Source organism: Festucalex cinctus, chromosome 1 (assembly GCF_051991245.1).
Source record: "Festucalex cinctus isolate MCC-2025b chromosome 1, RoL_Fcin_1.0, whole genome shotgun sequence".
Lineage (NCBI taxonomy): Eukaryota > Metazoa > Chordata > Actinopteri > Syngnathiformes > Syngnathidae > Festucalex > Festucalex cinctus.
In genome coordinates this window covers 49,653,155-49,674,152 of record NC_135411.1, presented here as the reverse complement: position 1 = coordinate 49,674,152, position 20,998 = coordinate 49,653,155, and the positions used below count along the sequence as shown (strand labels likewise).

The 20,998-nt window shown below is 38.9% G+C and overlaps 1 protein-coding gene across 1 annotated transcript; it reads right to left on the bottom strand.

The window, feature by feature from the left end:
- Window positions 1-980: 980 nt before the first annotated feature.
- ccdc97 (coiled-coil domain containing 97) lies at window positions 981-4,050 on the bottom strand. Its single transcript, XM_077540061.1, has 7 exons — window positions 3,688-4,050; window positions 3,290-3,463; window positions 2,974-3,133; window positions 2,736-2,824; window positions 2,258-2,453; window positions 2,005-2,128; window positions 981-1,130 (listed from the first exon to the last, which is right to left on the bottom strand). Exons 1-7 carry the CDS (start codon window positions 3,838-3,840, stop codon window positions 1,016-1,018), a joined length of 1,011 nt encoding a protein of 336 aa, XP_077396187.1. The 5' UTR covers window positions 3,841-4,050; the 3' UTR covers window positions 981-1,015.
- Window positions 4,051-20,998: the final 16,948 nt, after the last annotated feature.

The following is a 20,998-nucleotide window of genomic DNA, read 5'->3' as shown; positions in this document are numbered from 1 at the left end:
TTTGGTAGATTCGGTTTATATTTAAGAACCCAGTTATAAGAGGGTGTACACTTGTGCCATCACATTTAAGTTGGTTTTACTTCCCCTCTCGAAAGTGGATTTTTTTTTTTTTAGGTCAATGTCAGAAAACGTGTTGACATTATTTTTCAGTCTCATTTACAATATCAGAAAACCTGGCATTTGAAAGAGGGTGTTGTACTATGATTTTAAGTTATAATGGCCCTTTGAGAGAAAACCATAACCATGATGTAGACTGTCACTAAATTGACAGACACGTTAGACAAGCATGAAACCTATGTAGGATCCTCTTCTAATAAAAAATGCATTTATCCTAGCCATGTCTACTAATTACTACAATAACTGACTCCTCATGATGACTAGTAATAAAAAAATGTTTCTATTGTTTTCAAGACAAACAAGCACACCCTAATGAGAGCCGATGCAAGAGCTGCATATGGTTATTGTTTGGTTTACAATTATGCAGAAGTGCACAGTACCTTAGAGCAGTGTTTCTCAACCCTGGTCCTCGGGGCACACTTTCCAGCCTGTTTTCATGTCTCCCGATACCCAACGCAGGTGATTCCAATGACAGCTCATCAGCAAGCTCTGGAGAAGCCTGTTAACGATCCTCAGCTGTGTTGGAATCGGGAGACACAAGCTGGATCGTATGCCCCGAGGACCAGTGTTGAGAAACACTGCCTTATAGAGGTTAACACAGTAAGCAGTGTGTGGATCTAATACTGTACCAACAATTGTTTTAATATAAAGCTCTTGTATTAAAACTCATTAGGTTATGCAGGTGTACCGAATTGGGTGTCCTCTAATAATCAACAAAACGTTTCTGCCCTTTACTAGTTTACGCTTACCAAAAAGGTGTTTATTGTGAAAACTCACAATTATCAATGCATTCCAAAAACAATATTTATTACAAATAAGTATATGCATTTGTGTGCAAAATAACACAAATACAGTCGACCACATAACTTAAAGAATAGATTTATTGTCCCTGTGGTTACTATTCTGTCATAATTTCTTCATCTTCTTCCTCATCATCTTCATCAAAGTACTTTTCTTCAGCGTCCCTCTCCACGATGTCAAGGTTGTCATAGTCAGGATTCTCATCCACTTCACTATCATGGAGACACAAGCACACGATTGATTAAATAAAATAAGAGAATGGGAGAATTTCCAATATTCTTAATTACTTTTTCAATGTCTTTTTCCCCACAGAGCTGAATCATTTTACTCAAAGGAAATGCTATTAAAGATTAAGACTGCACTGCAAAAACTTGCTTATCAAGAAACAAGCTGACAACTGAATTCCTATATGCGAATCCCTCATTAAAACATAAGTTTTAAACACAATGTTGAAAAAAAAGATAATTAGCCTTTAAGTGTTTTTTTTTTTGTTTTGTTTTGTTTTTTTACTGTAATCCAATAAACAAGTATTTTTGTTTGGAGCAGAAAAGATGGAGGCAAATGGGAATATCGCCTGTAATTCCTACCAAATAAAATTAAAAATAACAATAATAATAAAATAAAAGTGCAAAAAAAATCATTTAAATGCACTTTAGATTTTTCCCCACCACCCAAAGATTAACAAAAAGAAAAAGAAATGATTTCTTGCAATCCAGGACATGAAGTGGAATGATAAGTCTTAAACAATTGACCTACATAATTATCCATCCATTTTCTGTACCGCTTACTCCTCACAAGGGTCGTGGGAGTGCTGGAGCCTATCCCAGCTGGCTTCGGGCAGTAGGCCCCCTGAACTGGGTGCCAGCCAATCGCAGTCTACATAATTTAAAGTATTGAATCTAATTTTACAAATTAGAAACTAAATATAATTGGGAAAACTAATAACTAATGTAAAGTACTAATCCCATTTTACCAAAACTAAACACTGCACCCATATATAAAAGCAGCCATCAAGTATGTTGTCAAACAAATTTCCAATAAATATTTAAAAACTGTGTGATGTCTGTAACTTGAGAATAATTGTACCTGTAGTTGAAGTCCGTGTCTTTGCCATCAAGGAAGCGTTGGTGCATCTGACTGATGAACTCCTCCCGAAGAAGTGCTTTCTCCTCAGTGGTGGGTTCCCAAGTCTCCTCCTGGACTCTGTCTTCTTCAGTGAAAATGTCCAAACACATATGGAGAAAGGCAAAAACGTCACTTTAATAATAACAAACTAACAGGTGTCCCGCCTCTGCATTTCTTCGGCTTCTTTTCTAACTAAAGCTCAAGCATCCCTTGCCTTCATCCTCCTCATCATCCTCCTCCTCCTGTGCACCCTCCTCTTTATCCTGCTCCTCCTGCAGACGACACTGGATGAGACTCTCCTGGTAGGAGTTGAGGAGGAGGTTTGTAAATCCTCCTGTGGCTCCTCCCCCTGATATCGCTGGTTCTAGCTGTGCACCACCCAACATGGCCTCTTGGGAGCGCTCTATCACCTTAATTGTCAAATACAATTCATTAGTATTGTTCGGAAATATTGTGATTTTGGTGAGGGGCTAAGTAAAGTGACAGGAATAGAGTCGTTATACAATATTGTCAACAACATTGTCAGTTTAAGTGTTCTGAGGTTTGATTCAATCCCTGGGGGAGGGGTAGGGGGAGGGCGGGGGGACACACATGATGAAACCAACTCTTTTTGTTGGGTTTGTCTCATAAAGTTAGAACAAACTACCAAAAACTAAAAGTGATGATTACCGGTAAATAAAATATATTATTACCTCCTCATCAGTTAGGTACTGTCCAATATATTGTTCATATAGCAGCGGCTCCCTCGTTCGCATTTGTTCTTCACTGAAATAAAGACCCTCTAAAGAAAAGTTGCAAAAAGAAAATTAAACGTCACTTGGTTGACTGTGTGAACACCTGTTATAAAAATCTAAAAAGGTCTTTTTGCCGCTCTGGCTTGTGTTTATGAATGGAGTATTTATACAGTTTTGTTTTGTTTTTTTCATCTACCTTTCTGCAGGGCCCTGAGTGCAGCGTAGCGCTGGTTTCGAACTTGTGTCTTGTGTGTATTTCCTGCTGTTTGCCTCTGGATCACTTCGCTGTAGTGCTGAGCCCGTGGGTCAGCGCTGACGTGGGAAAAAGCTAGCAGATGTTCGGGCGTCAACCATCTCTGGAAATGTGGGAAATGAATGAGGTCAGGTTGAAATGAAGTGTTACAAAATGTTAGACAAGTTGCAAAAGTACAGACAAGTGTGAGGACTTTTGTCACCTCTGCTGATATGTATTGATTATGTAATCAGAAGGGCAGACGGAACAGTGCACATACGTGGTAGCGTTCCAGGAAGACCAGTGGTTTGCTCCTGTACTGGTGCAGTAGCTCCTTTCTACGCTCTTCCGTCGTCAGTTCAGCATCTCCGATCTGTTGACTTTTCACTTGGCTTCCACTTACAACGACAGCCTCCAACAAGGCACGGACTTCAGCGGGGACATCTTGGGACACCTTGGGGTCACATCAAAAGGCAATACAGCAGACTACAGTTGATTACGGTAAGGTGCTCATTTAACAAGGGAAGTAAAGTTACATTTTAATTAATATGTTACAAATTTCAATGTAATTAATTCGTTAGCCAAAGTCTTATTGTTATTGTTACAATTTTATACAAGTCTGTACTCCAAATAATGTGTGAAAACATTTGCCATCTCTCTCCAAACCTTTTGTCTCACCTGGGTATCTTGCAGTGGTTCTGAATGGTCAATGTGGGAAGCACGAGGTAGTATCGCCAGTATCTCCGATACTGTGCGCTGGTCGTCCTGAACACATTTATCAGAAGGCGTAGGTTGTATTTTAGCGCGAGGTTCAGTAATTTCACCCCACATTGCTGCTCAAGTGTTCGTTCGAACGGCCCAAAGTTAATGTAAGCACGTTGCTTGTTGATGTACTAATGGATTAGCATTGACACAGACAATAGTGGTTACCATCCACATTTAACATGATCAGGCGATAGTAGTTTTATCGCGTAACGTAGAAAAATCGTTGTTATAGTACGCCGCCATATTGGTCCGTCAGTATTTTTGTTCCCCGGAAGTTACCGAAACACTCGTTAGACATTCGTCCTCTCAAGTCCTGTCTTGAAATTATTAAATTGGGTTTAATAACATTATATAAATAGGTGGAAAATTATATATATTTTACAGATTTAAATCTTCTAGTCTATAAAGGTATCGACTCAACATACTGAGAGGCCCTAGAAAGTCTTTTTTTTTTTTTTTTTTTTTTTTTTGTAAGCTCAATTCCTTTACAAATGTATCATTCAGTAGAAGCCAGGGTACAAAGCATTAAACACAAGAAACACAGCGGAGGCAGTCATCCTCAAGTGGTGTGCAACAGCCAGGTGCGTTTTGCAAACTTTAGCCATGTATTTTTATTATTATTATTATTATTATTATTATTATTATTATTATTATTATTATTATTATTATTATTATTATTATTGTAGCGAGTAGTGACGGGAGTCGGAGGCAGAGTGTTGAAGTCCGGAGCAGCCAAAGACCGGCGGTTTATTGACATCAGCTTCTCAGCGTTTAACAGCAACAACAACTCACTCTGCATGAGGCTCACAGACCTACCAACATTTTATTCTTTTATCCTTTCATCCTTTCATCCCATCCAACTCCTCCTTCGTCCCAACGTTCCGTGGGTGAATTATGTTCCAATCACTACACAAGCCCCCCCAGAATTCACCCACAGTCAAACTCCGGATGACGGGGCGGCAAAACTGCCCGACCCCTGCGGGTACAGGACCCAGGGAGCGAGGGCGGGAGGGACACGGCAGAAACACCAGAACAGTCCCGCGCACCAACTGGCGGGGATGCAGGAACAACTGGAAGGGACCCCACCCGGTCCACAAGGCGCAGCCCAGGGGGGCGTCCGCGGCGGGGGGCGCGGGTCACGTCCAAGGGTCCGGCCAGGTCAACATGAGCCGGTTTAACTTGCAACCCGGTGTCGGAGCCCCGAAGCGAATGGGTGTCACGGTCGGAAGCCTGGTCGGCCGCCATCCGGGAAAAGTCGAGGCCCAGCTGTACCGTGTTGACGGCTGCCCTGGACAGACAATCCGCGACCACGTCGTCCTTGCCAGCGATATGTCGGATGTCCGTGGTGTATCCAGATATGAACGACAACTGGCGCTGTTGCCGCGCGGACCACGGCTCGGACAACTTCGACATGGAGAAGGCGAGCGGCATGTGATCGACGAAGACCGTGAACTCACGGCCCTCCTGGATGAAGCGGAAGTGGCGGATCGCCAGCCAGACAGCAAGGAGCTCCCTGTCGAACGTGCTGTACTTGCGCTCCCGAGGGACTAACCGGCGGCTGAAAAAGGCGAGCGGCTGCCACGCACCTTCGACGCGCTGCTCCAAAACGGCCCCGACGGCAAAATCGGATGCGTCAGTAGTGAGGGCCATTGGGGCATCCGGGCGCGGGTGGGCCAACAAGGCCGCTCGGGACAGCGCAGCTTTCGTCTCTTCAAAAGCCTTGACTCTCACATCGGTCCAGTCGACTGCACGGTTAGGAGCCACACCCTTAAGTGCGTCGTAAAGCGGGTGCATCACATGGGCAGCATGGCGGATGAACCTGTGGTAAAAAGTCACCATCCCGAGGAACTCCCGGAGACCCTGGGCCGTCTGGGGTCGAGGAAAAGCGGCAACAGCTTCCACTTTTGCCGGGAGCGGGGTGGCGCCGTCCTCGTTGATGAGGTGGCCGAGGAATTGGATGGAGGGCACTCCAAAGACACATTTAGCTCGGTTAATAATCAGTCCAGCCTGGCTGAGCTTGGAGAAAAGCTGCCGGAGGTGTAAAAGGTGTTCTCCGATGGAGGAGCTGGCCACTAGGATGTCATCCAAGTAGACGAAGAGGAACGGCATGTCCCGGAGAACAGAGTCCATGAGACGCTGAAAAGACTGGGCCGCGTTTTTAAGGCCGAATGGCATCCTGAGAAACTCGAACAGTCCAAAAGGTGTTATCACAGCAGTCTTAGGCACATCGGCTGGGTGTACCGGAACTTGGTGATAGCCCCGTACCAAGTCCACCGTGGAAAACAGCTTCGCACCTGCCAGGTGGGCAGAGAAGTCCTGTATGTGCGGGACCGGATAGCGATCGTGCATCGTGGCATCATTGAGGCGGCAATAGTCTCCACACGGTCGCCAGCCGCCGTCCGACTTCGGAACCATGTGGAGAGGCGAGGCCCACGGGCTGTCCGAACGACGAATTACGCCAAGGCGTTCCATGTTGGCGAATTCGGACTTAGCTGTGGCCAATCTATCAGGGCTGAGGCGTCGGGCCTGAGCGTGAACCGGCGGGCCCACGGTCTCGATGTGGTGCTCGATCCCATGCTTGGTAGAGTGGCTGCAAATCTAGGCGTAGTCAGGCTGGGGAATTCTCCAAGAAGCCGCGTGAACACGTCGGAGAGCGGGCTGGCGAGGCCCTCAAACGTCTCCACATCACAACCACAAGCGACAGTGGAAAACGTCAAAGCGTCCAACAGGCGGCCATTTTTGACATCCACCAGTAGACTGTGGGCCCCCAAAACGTCCGCGCCAAGAAGGGGAAAAGAAATGTCCGCAGTGACAAAGTCCCAAGTGAACCGGCGCTCTCCAAAACATACATCCATTGTCTTAGTGCCGTAGGTCCGGATAGGTGCATCGTTGGCCGCTGACAGGTGCGGGCCGTGAGTGCCCCCGGCAGCATCTTCAGCCGAGGCAGGCAACACGCTTCTGCGGGCGCCGGAGTCACAAAGGAATTTGAGTCTGGAGAGGGTGTCCATGATAAACAGCAGCCGGCACTGTGTGCCCCCACTCACAGCTGCAACTGAGTGGAGGCGTTGCCGTTTCCCGACGCAACAAAGGAGCAAGGGGCGCGGCACCTCTTTGCCTTGGTTCCAAAACGTGCGTGAAAATAGCATAAGCCAGGGGTTGATCGGCCATCCACGGCAGCGCGTGCCCTATGAGGTGCCGTTGCGGCCTCTGGGATTGGGAAGGCGCGCGCAGAAGCCAAGACCTCGTGGTTGTGACGCTGGGTGGCCAGGAAAAAACGGTCAGCTTCCTCCGCCAGAGCACGTGGCTCGGAGATGGTAGTGTTCGCTAGCGCTGTCTGGACATGAGGAGGCATGTGGCGCAGAAACAGTTCAATAAACAAAAAGTTCGGCTCCTCCGCGCCAAGCAGGTTCAGCATTTTTTCCATTAGCTCGGACGGCTTACAGTCCCCCAGGCCCTGGATGGCGAAAAGGCGGCGAGCCCGTTCCGGCCGTGACAGCTCGAAGGTCTTAAGGAGGTACGCTTTGAGCCCCGCGTACCTATCCCGTGCCGGGGGAGAGGTGATAAAACTCTCGGCTCTGGCCGCCGTGGAGCTCCCGAGCGCGGCCACGACGTGGTAGTAGCACGTGGAATCGTCCGTAATTCCCCGGATGGCAAACTGAGCTTCAGCTTGTACAAACCACGTCGCCGCGGTCGACTCCCAAAACTCTGGTAACTTGAGATCAGCGGAGTTCGCCTTGTCGCTCAATTTGATCAAATTATCAGCCTCGGAAACGTCAACGAGGTGGATGTCGGGGTCACCACTCATTAGTAAGTACAGTATATATATTGGCTTATAGCAGATGTCAATCTGGTCATCCGATCTAGGTTACCCAGTCCACCCTTATTGCCAAAAACAAAAAAAAATGTAAACTGCCCGAGTGTCCGTCACCGATTATAGCTTTGTAGGTGTGAGAACCCTGCATCTCTTTACAATTTATTAATGGAATACAACAAATACTCTATTTCTAGGAGAGAGGACTTTACGGATGATTTTAACTTGAACCTTTTTTCTTTTTTTTTTTAAATTTGCTGTCTTGTTTCTCAATGTTAATGGCTCATGAAGGCCAATTGGTGGTGTTATTTTTTTATTTTTATTTTTTTATTTTTTTAAGATGTTCACTGATTTACATATACACATACAATTTCAGATGTATTACACTTATATTTACATAAATTAACACATCAGTATATGCTAGGGTGGCCACTTCCATAAGGTCAAAAAGGAGGACATATTGCTCATATTGTAAAAAATTAATAAGTGTCCCCTAACGCAGTTCATTTTTCACAGCCTCGCTGTTTCGCGGATTTTTTTTTTTGTGTGCAATTTTACATTTATTTATTTATTTATTTATTTATTTATTTATTTATTTATTTATTTATTTATTGTTACAGTATTGTACCTGTTTTATCAAATTTATTAGGTTGAACATTGAAAATGTTTAAACAAGAGAGAAATGTGAGAAAATGTAAATTTCTCGATGAAAAAAGTGTTTTGGTGTTGGTGAGGGGTTTTAGAGCCTTAAAATCATTTATAATAAACATAACACATAAAGCTGCCCTGCGATTGGTTGGCAACCAGTCCAGGGTGTCCCCCGCCTACTGCCCAGAGCCAGCTGAGATAGGCGCCAGCAGCCCCCGCGACCCTTGTGAGGAATAAGCGGTCAAGAAAATGGATGGATGGATAACACATAAAGCTAACTATTTTGCGGATTTCATTTATTGTGGGTATTTTTTGGAACCTAACCCCAGTGGAAAACGAGGGAACACTGTACATCAGACTCACGGTTTACTTTCATCAACAATAAAGTTTTGCATGGTTTATAGATCATGTTTGTGTAACTAAATGATAAAAAAATAGCAGTAAAAGGTTAAACTTCTTCTTGACAATTTATTTTGATTACAGTACCATGTTTTTAAACCATTGAGCAGTGACATGCTTCTGTAAAAGTACAATGTGAAACAAAACATAATTTATTTTGAAAAGCAAATAAGGAAAAAATGTCTTCAATGACCTCACCTCTTGCTTTTACGCTTTGCTGTCCCCGCGTGACGTTCTATGACTGCTTTGCCCTGACTGCCCACGTCCACATCACATCAGCAAAGTGTGCAGAAACCGTGAAATGAGTCTCAACTGCTTTTGGCCAGGAAATTGTGATCTTTCGTCCATTCAGTATTACAAGATGTCCGGCGTTTTAGCATTTTTGCTCACGCTGCCTTTTTGCTGCTGTCATAGAAGACGGCGAGGATATGACGTAGTCAGAAAGCCACACGTGGAGCTTTGTTTACATTTATTGAACCAATGATAAACGAGATTTTTAACTGAAGCCACTCTTGGACAATCACAGCCCAGTTGTGACAAACTTGGCATGGGGCTGATGTTGGGTCACATAAACTCAACCGTGGCTCATTTTCTTTAAAAAGGAGGACAAACCAGCGTGCTGCTTAGGGTTGCGCAAGGACACATCACTGAAAATTAGGACTGTTCTGCCTAAATCAGGACACCTGGCCACCCTAGTTTATGCACAAACATGAAACTATTGTCACACATGCAATGACATACCTGCACATGTATTTATACACACACACAAGCACACAACAGGAAAAGTGTGCCAGCTCTGTGGTTATGGCCTTATCGCGAGTAATGATGTATTAAAGTCTTGATTCGTTCCCCCGTTCTCTTTAGACTTTTAAGTTCTTTTCCTGGGGCACCGCCGTCATCTTCTTGCATATAAACACAGTCAGGGGAGAAACATCATCCTAACGTGCACATCATATCATCTGTCCATCCTGTCGTTAATAACCAAATGGGCCAGTTTTATTGTCCAGCCTATATAATTTGAACAAGCACCATAAGTTGGTTGTAATGCACACTGGCAGGTTTGAAAAAATAAGAGCTTGTATTTTCAGACCTCTCAATATCACATCAGAGAGAATATTACAAGGCCGCTTCTGTCAAAATTTGATGGATGACATTCTTAATTAGATTAGGGGGGTCATGTATGGGTCATGACCCCTCCCTAATGAAGATTAATGACCCTTTAATGACTTCCAGATGTCATATAATGAAGATTAATGACCCTTAATGACTTCCAGATGTCATATAATGAGGGTTAATGACCTTTAATGACTTCCTGATGTCATTTAATGAGGGTTAATGACCCTTAATGACTTCCTGATGTCATTTAATGAAGATTAATGACCCCTAATGACTTCCTGATGTCATTTAATGAAGATGAATGACCCTTAATGACTTCCTGATGTCATTTAATGAAGATTAATGACCCTTTAATGACTTCCAGATGTCATATAATGAGGGTTAATGACCTTTAATGACTTCCAGATGTCATTTAATGAGGGGTAATGACCTTTAATGACTTCCGGATGTCGTTTAATGAGGATGAATGACCTTTAATGACTTCCGGATGTCGTATAATGAAGATGAATGACCTTTAATGACTTCCGGATGTCGTTTAATGAAGATGAATGACCTTTAATGACTTCCAGGTGTTATATAATGAAGATGAATGACCCTTAATGACTTCCTGATGTCATTTAATGAAGATTAATGACCCCTTAATGAAGATGGATGATGTGTAGGTGGTGTTCCTACCTGTTTTTGCAGATATCATGGCTGACCCGGGTTCAAATGCTAATTGTTTGGTTAACTTCCGGATCCGGTGCACGCCCCCTAGATTGAGTGAACAATGAATAATAATGAGATTGAATGACGTGATCGGAGGGAGTAGTTTAGTATGGGTAAAACCGCCGGGGGGGAAAAGTACTAGCCATTTCTATTATGGTGAAGGGGGAAAAGTATGCGCAAACACGGCTCAAAGATTGTATTTTAGAGGTTGTAAAACAAGAAGTATAAGGTAAGGTTAAACTGTGATACGCTGGTTGGTATTATGAAATTAAAAAACATGAAGTTATACATTATATGTAAAAATGTTGTAAGAGTCGTTCGTGACTGCTGGGGTTGAATCTGAAAATAAACGGATAAAACTATATAATTTCCCCTTACTGATATAGTTACTATCTGACATTTTTGTTCAATATTTCTGTGAGTAGGGGGAAGCATATGCAGTCAAAGATTCATGGGGAGGTCAAATGTATGTCTGTGCTTGTGTGTGCGTACGCGCATGAATGGCTGCATGGGGGTCAAAGAAGTGTGAGGACAGACGGGCGGCTGAAGAAGTGTGAGGTTAGACGGTGGCTATAATGTTGTTAGTTTGAAAAGACAACGCTTCCTAAAATATATTACAAAAATATGCATCTACTTAGATCTGATTCTATTTATAATGATAATTTTATGTAGAAATTGGTGAAAAGCCATCATCAGCGATAGTCTCCTTACCCCTGCGAGGACAGGGGTTGCTGGTCATAAAATTAAATTAGGCTGAAGAAGAACGGATACGCAGCTAATTGCGAGGGGCCATTTTTGGTCTGAGAAAGGCGATTGTTCAATATTCCTGTGAGTAGGGGGAAGCAGAGGCAGTCAAAGATTCACGGGGAGGTCAAATGTATGTCTGAGGGGCCTGTGTATGCGTGTGTGCGTTTGCATGAGAGCTGAACAGTGTAAGATTAAACGGTAACTGTAATGTTGGTTTTCAAGAAGACATTTCCAAAACTGCTTCTTTAAAAAAACATCTACACAGATATCCATTTATGATAGTTTTATGCAGCAACCGATAGTTGAAACATCCTAGCTAACATTTTCTCAAGGATTTGAAAAGTGGTGACAAGTGAAAACTAATTAAGCTTACCTATAGGCGTAACGGTGTGTGGCTTTGAGTCCATCACATACATGCTCTGCATAGAGCATATATGCGTAGCAGCGAGGTATGCGCAGCAGAAAGGGGAGATGTCCCTACACTCGTGAGAATTTTCTGAGGCTTGTTGGAGACACTAGGACTCTGTCACAGTTTGAGTGTGTGTGTTTCAATGACCATAATTGTTGGGGGGCTGGTGGATATGAGCGAGGGGGTTGGTTAGACGTCTGCCAGCGTGCTCTCCTTGGGATATTTTCTCAAATACTAAAACCCAAATGCCAGTCCTCTGAACCGAATGACCAGTTGTCTAAACACATTGAATAAATGTAACCCCTCATTTTCCAATACCATGAAACCATTTTACATGAAGACACAATTCACAAATTGCTCTCATGCGATACAAAATGTTTACCACAAGTCAACAATATTTGAACACAACGGACTTAACTGGCGTTCACACAACAACTCAAAAATTGAATACACTTGTTGCTAATGATGTGACCACACCTATAACCATCTTATTACAGTCTTTCTCAATTGCTAATACACATTTCTTGAAACCTGTACCCATTTTCTCAAAACCTTAAACACAAACACAAAAATTCAAACAATTTTCACAAAAGCCGTGACTTTTCACTTCAAAACCTATTATCCGGTATTCAAATCCGAACAATATATTCAGATCATACACACAGTAAGTCAAAATATATTCACCATGAGAGCATTTGTTAGACACGACATAAAATAATCTAACACAGAGCATCCAGGGTAGGTAGTCAACAGAGGTTTATTTTACATACATCAATAAACATAGTTTTTGGCACTAGACAAATTACTAACCAAGTTAAAATTATGGTGAATTCAAATGAAATAGAAAGGGTGTATGAAAATAAATTCCTTGGAGTAGTTATTGATGATAAATTATGTTGGAAGCCACATGTAGAAAATGTTAAAAGGAAAATGTCAAAAATCATCGGGATACTCTATAAAACTAAGGATGTCCTGAACATGAACTCATTATATATATTATATAGTTCATTATTATTACCATATTTGACCTATTGTGTGGAAATCTGGGGGACTGCATATAAAACAAACACTAACTCTGTTTTCAATTTGCAAAAAAGAGCCATAAGGATTATTAATCGTTCAAAATATACAGAATCAAGACATCCATTATTTATCAAATTAAATACAATGACATTTTATGACTTGGTTGAGTTTAAAATAGCACAAATAATGTACAAAGTATATAACAATCTACTCTGCTATATTACTCAGACATTGTTTGAAATTAGACACAGTCCTTATGATATAAGGGGTACAAGTGTGTACAAAAAACCCAAAACAAGAACAAATATTAAGCAAAGGTGTGTTTCTGTAAAAGGTGTTAATTTGTGGAATAATCTGGGAATTGACTTGAAAAGATGTGACTCACTTGTTGAGTTAAAAAAAAAAATGTTTAAATGCAAAGTTAAAAAAAATTACTTTTGTCAAATAAGAGCATGAAAATTGTATATAATGAGTATGAGTATATGATTTATAAATGTATTATGGTATATGTTTAGGAATTTCATGTATATATGTTGCTGGATAATGCACGCATCATTTTATTTTTAAAAATATTAACCTAGTATTGTATCAATAATGAAATAAGTTTAAATGTATAATGTATGAGGGGTAGGACTAAATAAGTTAACTTCTTCCTACTCCCTTTTGAACATGTAAACTATGATGAGTTTGTTTTTTCTTTTCTTCTTTTCTTTTTTAACTTTTGTTTCTCTGCTGTTTGTTTTTATGTTCAATAATTCAATCAAAAAACGTGATAGAGTCAAAATGGGTACTTTTAACAAAAAAAACATGCATTAGTCTTAGGGCAAAATAATTTAGGAATAGTGTGAAATGTGTTTAAGTTTTATCCAAAAAGAGTGGATGAGTTTTGAGAATTGGGTCTAAGCCTGAACCGTGTGTAAGGTTTGGTCAAAAAAGTGTTTCATTCCAGAAATTAGTCTCGGAAACTGAGAATTTGCTTCATCGAACGGGGTTTGGTGTTTTAGCAACTGATAAAAACTGTTAAGTTAAAAGCGGACATGACAATACAATAACCACACATAACAAAATCAGAACAACCCTATCTCAATTGTAAATAATACATTCAAATATTCACACCAACTTCTAGGCCGTGGGGTGAACCCCCAAAAAGTGCCTAGAAAATGAGTTTCGCTCCACTGTCTGGGCACTACTTGTTCAATGCATTTTTTGATAGATAATACCCTTCTGAACTTTGGGTTAAATGTTCACCCAATGTTTTCCTGCCCCAATTTTGTTACAAGCCAGAAATGCATATATAGGTAAATAACAAAAAACGAAAATCTTGTGCTACAGTTTTTGGTTGTAAAACGTCTTACATTAAATTTGGCAACAGAAAATCATTCCCAGATGTTATAAATACATGTACCTAACATCAGAAACAAGTATTGGTGGTTTGGTGCAATCATGTGAATTTAGATAATTAAATATATTAAATTTGTGCCAAAAAAACAAAAAACGCTTCAACTAGAAGTGAAACCAGCACACAGATGTTACATTTAGCTATGTTTATGTTTCATATATGAAAACAATTCACAACCTATTACGTAATGAAAGGTACACAAGAAGCAGCATACATCGGCCAAAAATACTACCATGCACCACAAACCTGGAACAAGGCAAAATGGACTAGATGGAAATAGATGCATTCAGAGCCCAGATTATTATAACATATAGAATATTTATTAAAGTATCAGATTGTGTCATCACAGCATGTCATTTATACCCCCCGTCCCCTACCCAAAAAATATTAATAAAAAAAAATAATAATAATAAAATAAAAATCAAATGTGCATTCACAATAAAACCTTTGGAACTTCATTGGAACAGCTCTCTTTTATTTTTTTGGCAGACCAATTTAACAAAGGTCTGTGTTGTGGAAAAATGGAATACAGACATTTTGATTTTTGCTTGAAAAGTGTTAAAATGGAGAGTTAACATCTTGATAATGAAACAAACAAAATGGCAGATTTTACATAGATTTTACAGCCCTGCACTGTAAAGTGTCCTCGTATGCCCTGTCATTTTCCAACCTGATGTTGTACCAGCCATGTGTTAGTGTCACTTTCTTGGCTTACATCAGTAGACTCAGTAGTTGATGTATCTGATGAGTGAGGTACCCTGTCTAAAAGTTTGTCAGTTGTTGATAATGTCTCTACAAAAACCATTTCAGAGTTGTTGCTGGAAAGGGGTGTGAAAAACCAGATGGGGGAAATCACACCTCAATCTTCGTTTCAGTATTTCCTGCCTGAAATAGAAAATTGAAGGGGAAGATGAGCACAAGATACACATATTCACATCACATTAGGGCTGCTCTATTATGGCAAAAAATAATCATCACAATTATTTTGGTAATAATTGAAATCAAGATTATTCTAAACAATTATATTTTGTTCAAATCAAGAAAATATTTCAACATTTGAAAATAAGACAATCACAATCATATGAAACTATAATTATGTAAGTTGCTTTTGGATCCAACAAAATTTTTAATATATTATTATTATTATTATTATTATTATTATGACGTTAGCAAAAATTTGAAGTTGGGGTGCAGTGTGTGTGTGTGCAGTAAGCTAGTTTTGACATGGGTGTGTGGTAAAATAACTCGTGTGGGCGTGCCACAACTCAAAATTAGTATTATTAGTGCTGCAGCTATCGAATATTTTGGTATTTGGATATCCTACTGAAAATTCTAGTGAATAATCGTATATTTGGATAGAAATACAAATATACCTATAGGCCTATATACTTTCTTGGTCAAAGAACAATTATAAATACAGAAGACAAAAAAAAACACATTTGCATGTAATAATTAACAACCAACTGGTTTTCATTTTTAGAGAATCAATTGTATTTATTTATTTATTTTTAACTTAAATTGAGCTTGTCAGAAAACTATTTTTCTCTGAAACAGTGAGATTTTAGACAAATCTCTCCCCATAGATTTCATAAATGTGTTTCAATGTGAAGATTTATATGTTACCTGTAGTCTGAAGCATCAAGATCCCCGTGTTTATTAACACTGTTCACAAACCCCTTAGCTTGTCCATTCTCATCACATCTTTGTCAACTATAATCCTTTGACGGATTACTTGTTCACAAAAAGAATTTGTAGCTCTCAGCATTGGGTTGTCTAAAACACACACACACTCACTTAATATGTGCAGAGTCATGCTTTCTAATTAATGCTGTCTCGAAATGTAAACAGAATACAAGTGACATATTGCTGACCAATGCTTTACTTTTGAAATGTGTAATTTTAGCAAAGTGACAATGAAATAGTGCAATGTAACAACTCACATTTGTTCGTCCCTGGTTGCTGTTGACTTTAAGAACCTTGTGTAATCTCTGAAACAAAACTGCACCTCCATTGTGACACAGTCTTTTGTCTTGAATATGCAGAAGAATGGAACAGTCTTTCTTCATCTCAGCGGCCTGCAGCAACCAACCCGCTTTTAGACAAAAAAGAATTACATTATAAGTGTTATTGTCACATCACCTCTTTACAGTATATGCACATCACAGATTTAAGTAAAGTAAAGTGTTTGTTGAGGTTAAAATAAATTTCAAAGTATACTCGTCTGTGATTGGAAGGCACACGGAAGAGGGATCATCTCGCCAAAGCAGAAACATTGTCAGCAGGTATGTGCTACACACACGCGTGCCCATTTCTGTTATTAATGTGACCGATATTTAGTATAGGGTTGAAAATAATTTTTTGCTATGTTAAGTTTTAAGGCTATAGTTTAGTAAAAACACGAGCAGCTGAATGATTTATCGAGTGAATCCAACAGTGGTTACCAAACTCGGGTTACCTGTGCCCATCAGTCATAATAGAGAGGCACAGCTACACCCTCCCTTTCCCCCAAAATCTCTCTCATCAACCTCAACAAACACTTTACTTTACTTAAATCTGTGATGTGCATATACTGTAAAGAGGTGATGTGACAATAACACTTATAATGTAATTCTTTTTTGTCTAAAAGCGGGTTGGTTGCTGCAGGCCGCTGAGATGAAGAAAGACTGTTCCATTCTTCTGCATATTCAAGACAAAAGACTGTGTCACAATGGAGGTGCAGTTTTGTTTCAGAGATTACACAAGGTTCTTAAAGTCAACAGCAACCAGGGACGAACAAATGTGAGTTGTTACATTGCACTATTTCATTGTCACTTTGCTAAAATTACACATTTCAAAAGTAAAGCATTGGTCAGCAATATGTCACTTGTATTCTGTTTACATTTCGAGACAGCATTAATTAGAAAGCATGACTCTGCACATATTAAGTGAGTGTGTGTGTGTTTTAGACAACCCAATGCTGAGAGCTACAAATTCTTTTTGTGAACAAGTAATCCGTCAAAGGATTATAGTTGACAAAGATGTGATGAGAATGGACAAGCTAAGGGGTTTGTGAACAGTGTTAATAAACACGGGGATCTTGATGCTTCAGACTACAGGTAACATATAAATCTTCACATTGAAACACATTTATGAAATCTATGGGGAGAGATTTGTCTAAAATCTCACTGTTTCAGAGAAAAATAGTTTTCTGACAAGCTCAATTTAAGTTAAAAATAAATAAATAAATACAATTGATTCTCTAAAAATGAAAACCAGTTGGTTGTTAATTATTACATGCAAATGTGTTTTTTTTTGTCTTCTGTATTTATAATTGTTCTTTGACCAAGAAAGTATATAGGCCTATAGGTATATTTGTATTTCTATCCAAATATACGATTATTCACTAGAATTTTCAGTAGGATATCCAAATACCAAAATATTCGATAGCTGCAGCACTAATAATACTAATTTTGAGTTGTGGCACGCCCACACGAGTTATTTTACCACACACCCATGTCAAAACTAGCTTACTGCACACACACACACTGCACCCCAACTTCAAATTTTTGCTAACGTCATAATAATAATAATAATAATAATAATAATATATTAAAAATTTTGTTGGATCCAAAAGCAACTTACATAATTATAGTTTCATATGATTGTGATTGTCTTATTTTCAAATGTTGAAATATTTTCTTGATTTGAACAAAATATAATTGTTTAGAATAATCTTGATTTCAATTATTACCAAAATAATTGTGATGATTATTTTTTGCCATAATAGAGCAGCCCTAATGTGATGTGAATATGTGTATCTTGTGCTCATCTTCCCCTTCAATTTTCTATTTCAGGCAGGAAATACTGAAACGAAGATTGAGGTGTGATTTCCCCCATCTGGTTTTTCACACCCCTTTCCAGCAACAACTCTGAAATGGTTTTTGTAGAGACATTATCAACAACTGACAAACTTTTAGACAGGGTACCTCACTCATCAGATACATCAACTACTGAGTCTACTGATGTAAGCCAAGAAAGTGACACTAACACATGGCTGGTACAACATCAGGTTGGAAAATGACAGGGCATACGAGGACACTTTACAGTGCAGGGCTGTAAAATCTATGTAAAATCTGCCATTTTGTTTGTTTCATTATCAAGATGTTAACTCTCCATTTTAACACTTTTCAAGCAAAAATCAAAATGTCTGTATTCCATTTTTCCACAACACAGACCTTTGTTAAATTGGTCTGCCAAAAAAATAAAAGAGAGCTGTTCCAATGAAGTTCCAAAGGTTTTATTGTGAATGCACATTTGATTTTTATTTTATTATTATTATTTTTTTTTTATTAATATTTTTTGGGTAGGGGACGGGGGGTATAAATGACATGCTGTGATGACACAATCTGATACTTTAATAAATATTCTATATGTTATAATAATCTGGGCTCTGAATGCATCTATTTCCATCTAGTCCATTTTGCCTTGTTCCAGGTTTGTGGTGCATGGTAGTATTTTTGGCCGATGTATGCTGCTTCTTGTGTACCTTTCATTACGTAATAGGTTGTGAATTGTTTTCATATATGAAACATAAACATAGCTAAATGTAACATCTGTGTGCTGGTTTCACTTCTAGTTGAAGCGTTTTTTGTTTTTTTGGCACAAATTTAATATATTTAATTATCTAAATTCACATGATTGCACCAAACCACCAATACTTGTTTCTGATGTTAGGTACATGTATTTATAACATCTGGGAATGATTTTCTGTTGCCAAATTTAATGTAAGACGTTTTACAACCAAAAACTGTAGCACAAGATTTTCGTTTTTTGTTATTTACCTATATATGCATTTCTGGCTTGTAACAAAATTGGGGCAGGAAAACATTGGGTGAACTTTTAAACCAAAGTTCAGAAGGGTATTATCTATCAAAAAATGCATTGAACAAGTAGTGCCCAGACAGTGGAGCGAAACTCATTTTCTAGGCACTTTTTGGGGGTTCACCCCACGGCCTAGAAGTTGGTGTGAATATTTGAATGTATTATTTACAATTGAGATAGGGTTGTTCTGATTTTGTTATGTGTGGTTATTGTATTGTCATGTCCGCTTTTAACTTAACAGTTTTTATCAGTTGCTAAAACACCAAACCCCGTTCGATGAAGCAAATTCTCAGTTTCCGAGACTAATTTCTGGAATGAAACACTTTTTTGACCAAACCTTACACACGGTTCAGGCTTAGACCCAATTCTCAAAACTCATCCACTCTTTTTGGATAAAACTTAAACACATTTCACACTATTCCTAAATTATTTTGCCCTAAGACTAATGCATGTTTTTTTTGTTAAAAGTACCCATTTTGACTCTATCACGTTTTTTGATTGAATTATTGAACATAAAAACAAACAGCAGAGAAACAAAAGTTAAAAAAGAAAAGAAGAAAAGAAAAAACAAACTCATCATAGTTTACATGTTCAAAAGGGAGTAGGAAGAAGTTAACTTATTTAGTCCTACCCCTCATACATTATACATTTAAACTTATTTCATTATTGATACAATACTAGGTTAATATTTTTAAAAATAAAATGATGCGTGCATTATCCAGCAACATATATACATGAAATTCCTAAACATATACCATAATACATTTATAAATCATATACTCATACTCATTATATACAATTTTCATGCTCTTATTTGACAAAAGTAATTTTTTTTAACTTTGCATTTAAACATTTTTTTTTTTAACTCAACAAGTGAGTCACATCTTTTCAAGTCAATTCCCAGATTATTCCACAAATTAACACCTTTTACAGAAACACACCTTTGCTTAATATTTGTTCTTGTTTTGGGTTTTTTGTACACACTTGTACCCCTTATATCATAAGGACTGTGTCTAATTTCAAACAATGTCTGAGTAATATAGCAGAGTAGATTGTTATATACTTTGTACATTATTTGTGCTATTTTAAACTCAACCAAGTCATAAAATGTCATTGTATTTAATTTGATAAATAATGGATGTCTTGATTCTGTATATTTTGAACGATTAATAATCCTTATGGCTCTTTTTTGCAAATTGAAAACAGAGTTAGTGTTTGTTTTATATGCAGTCCCCCAGATTTCCACACAATAGGTCAAATATGGTAATAATAATGAACTATATAATATATATAATGAGTTCATGTTCAGGACATCCTTAGTTTTATAGAGTATCCCGATGATTTTTGACATTTTCCTTTTAACATTTTCTACATGTGGCTTCCAACATAATTTATCATCAATAACTACTCCAAGGAATTTATTTTCATACACCCTTTCTATTTCATTTGAATTCACCATAATTTTAACTTGGTTAGTAATTTGTCTAGTGCCAAAAACTATGTTTGTTCATGCATGTAAAATAAACCTCTGTTGACTACCTACCCTGGATGCTCTGTGTTAGATTATTTTATGTCGTGTCTAACAAATGTTCTCATGGTGAATATATTTTGACTTACTGTGTGTATGATCTGAATATATTGTTCGGATTTGAATACCGGATAATAGGTTTTGAAGTGAAAAGTCACGGCTTTTGTGAAAATTGTTTGAATTTTTGTGTTTGTGTTTAAGGTTTTGAGAAAATGGGTACAGGTTTCAAGAAATGTGTATTAGCAATTGAGAAAGACTGTAATAAGATGGTTAAATTATTATTTTTATTTTCGTGTTTACGAATACCCTTACCATTCCATGTTACTATTTTATAATTTTTGCATTGCTCGACCTGCTCCTCTCCCTCCTCTAATTCCTCTTCCTCTGGCTCTGCCTCTATCCATTGCTCTTGTTTGGACTCTCCAGCAAACTGTACACTCTGAACTTGAGTTTATAGGTGTGGTCACATCATTAGCAACAAGTGTATTCAATTTTTGAGTTGTTGTGTGAACGCCAGTTAAGTCCGTTGTGTTCAAATATTGTTGACTTGTGGTAAACATTTTGTATCGCATGAGA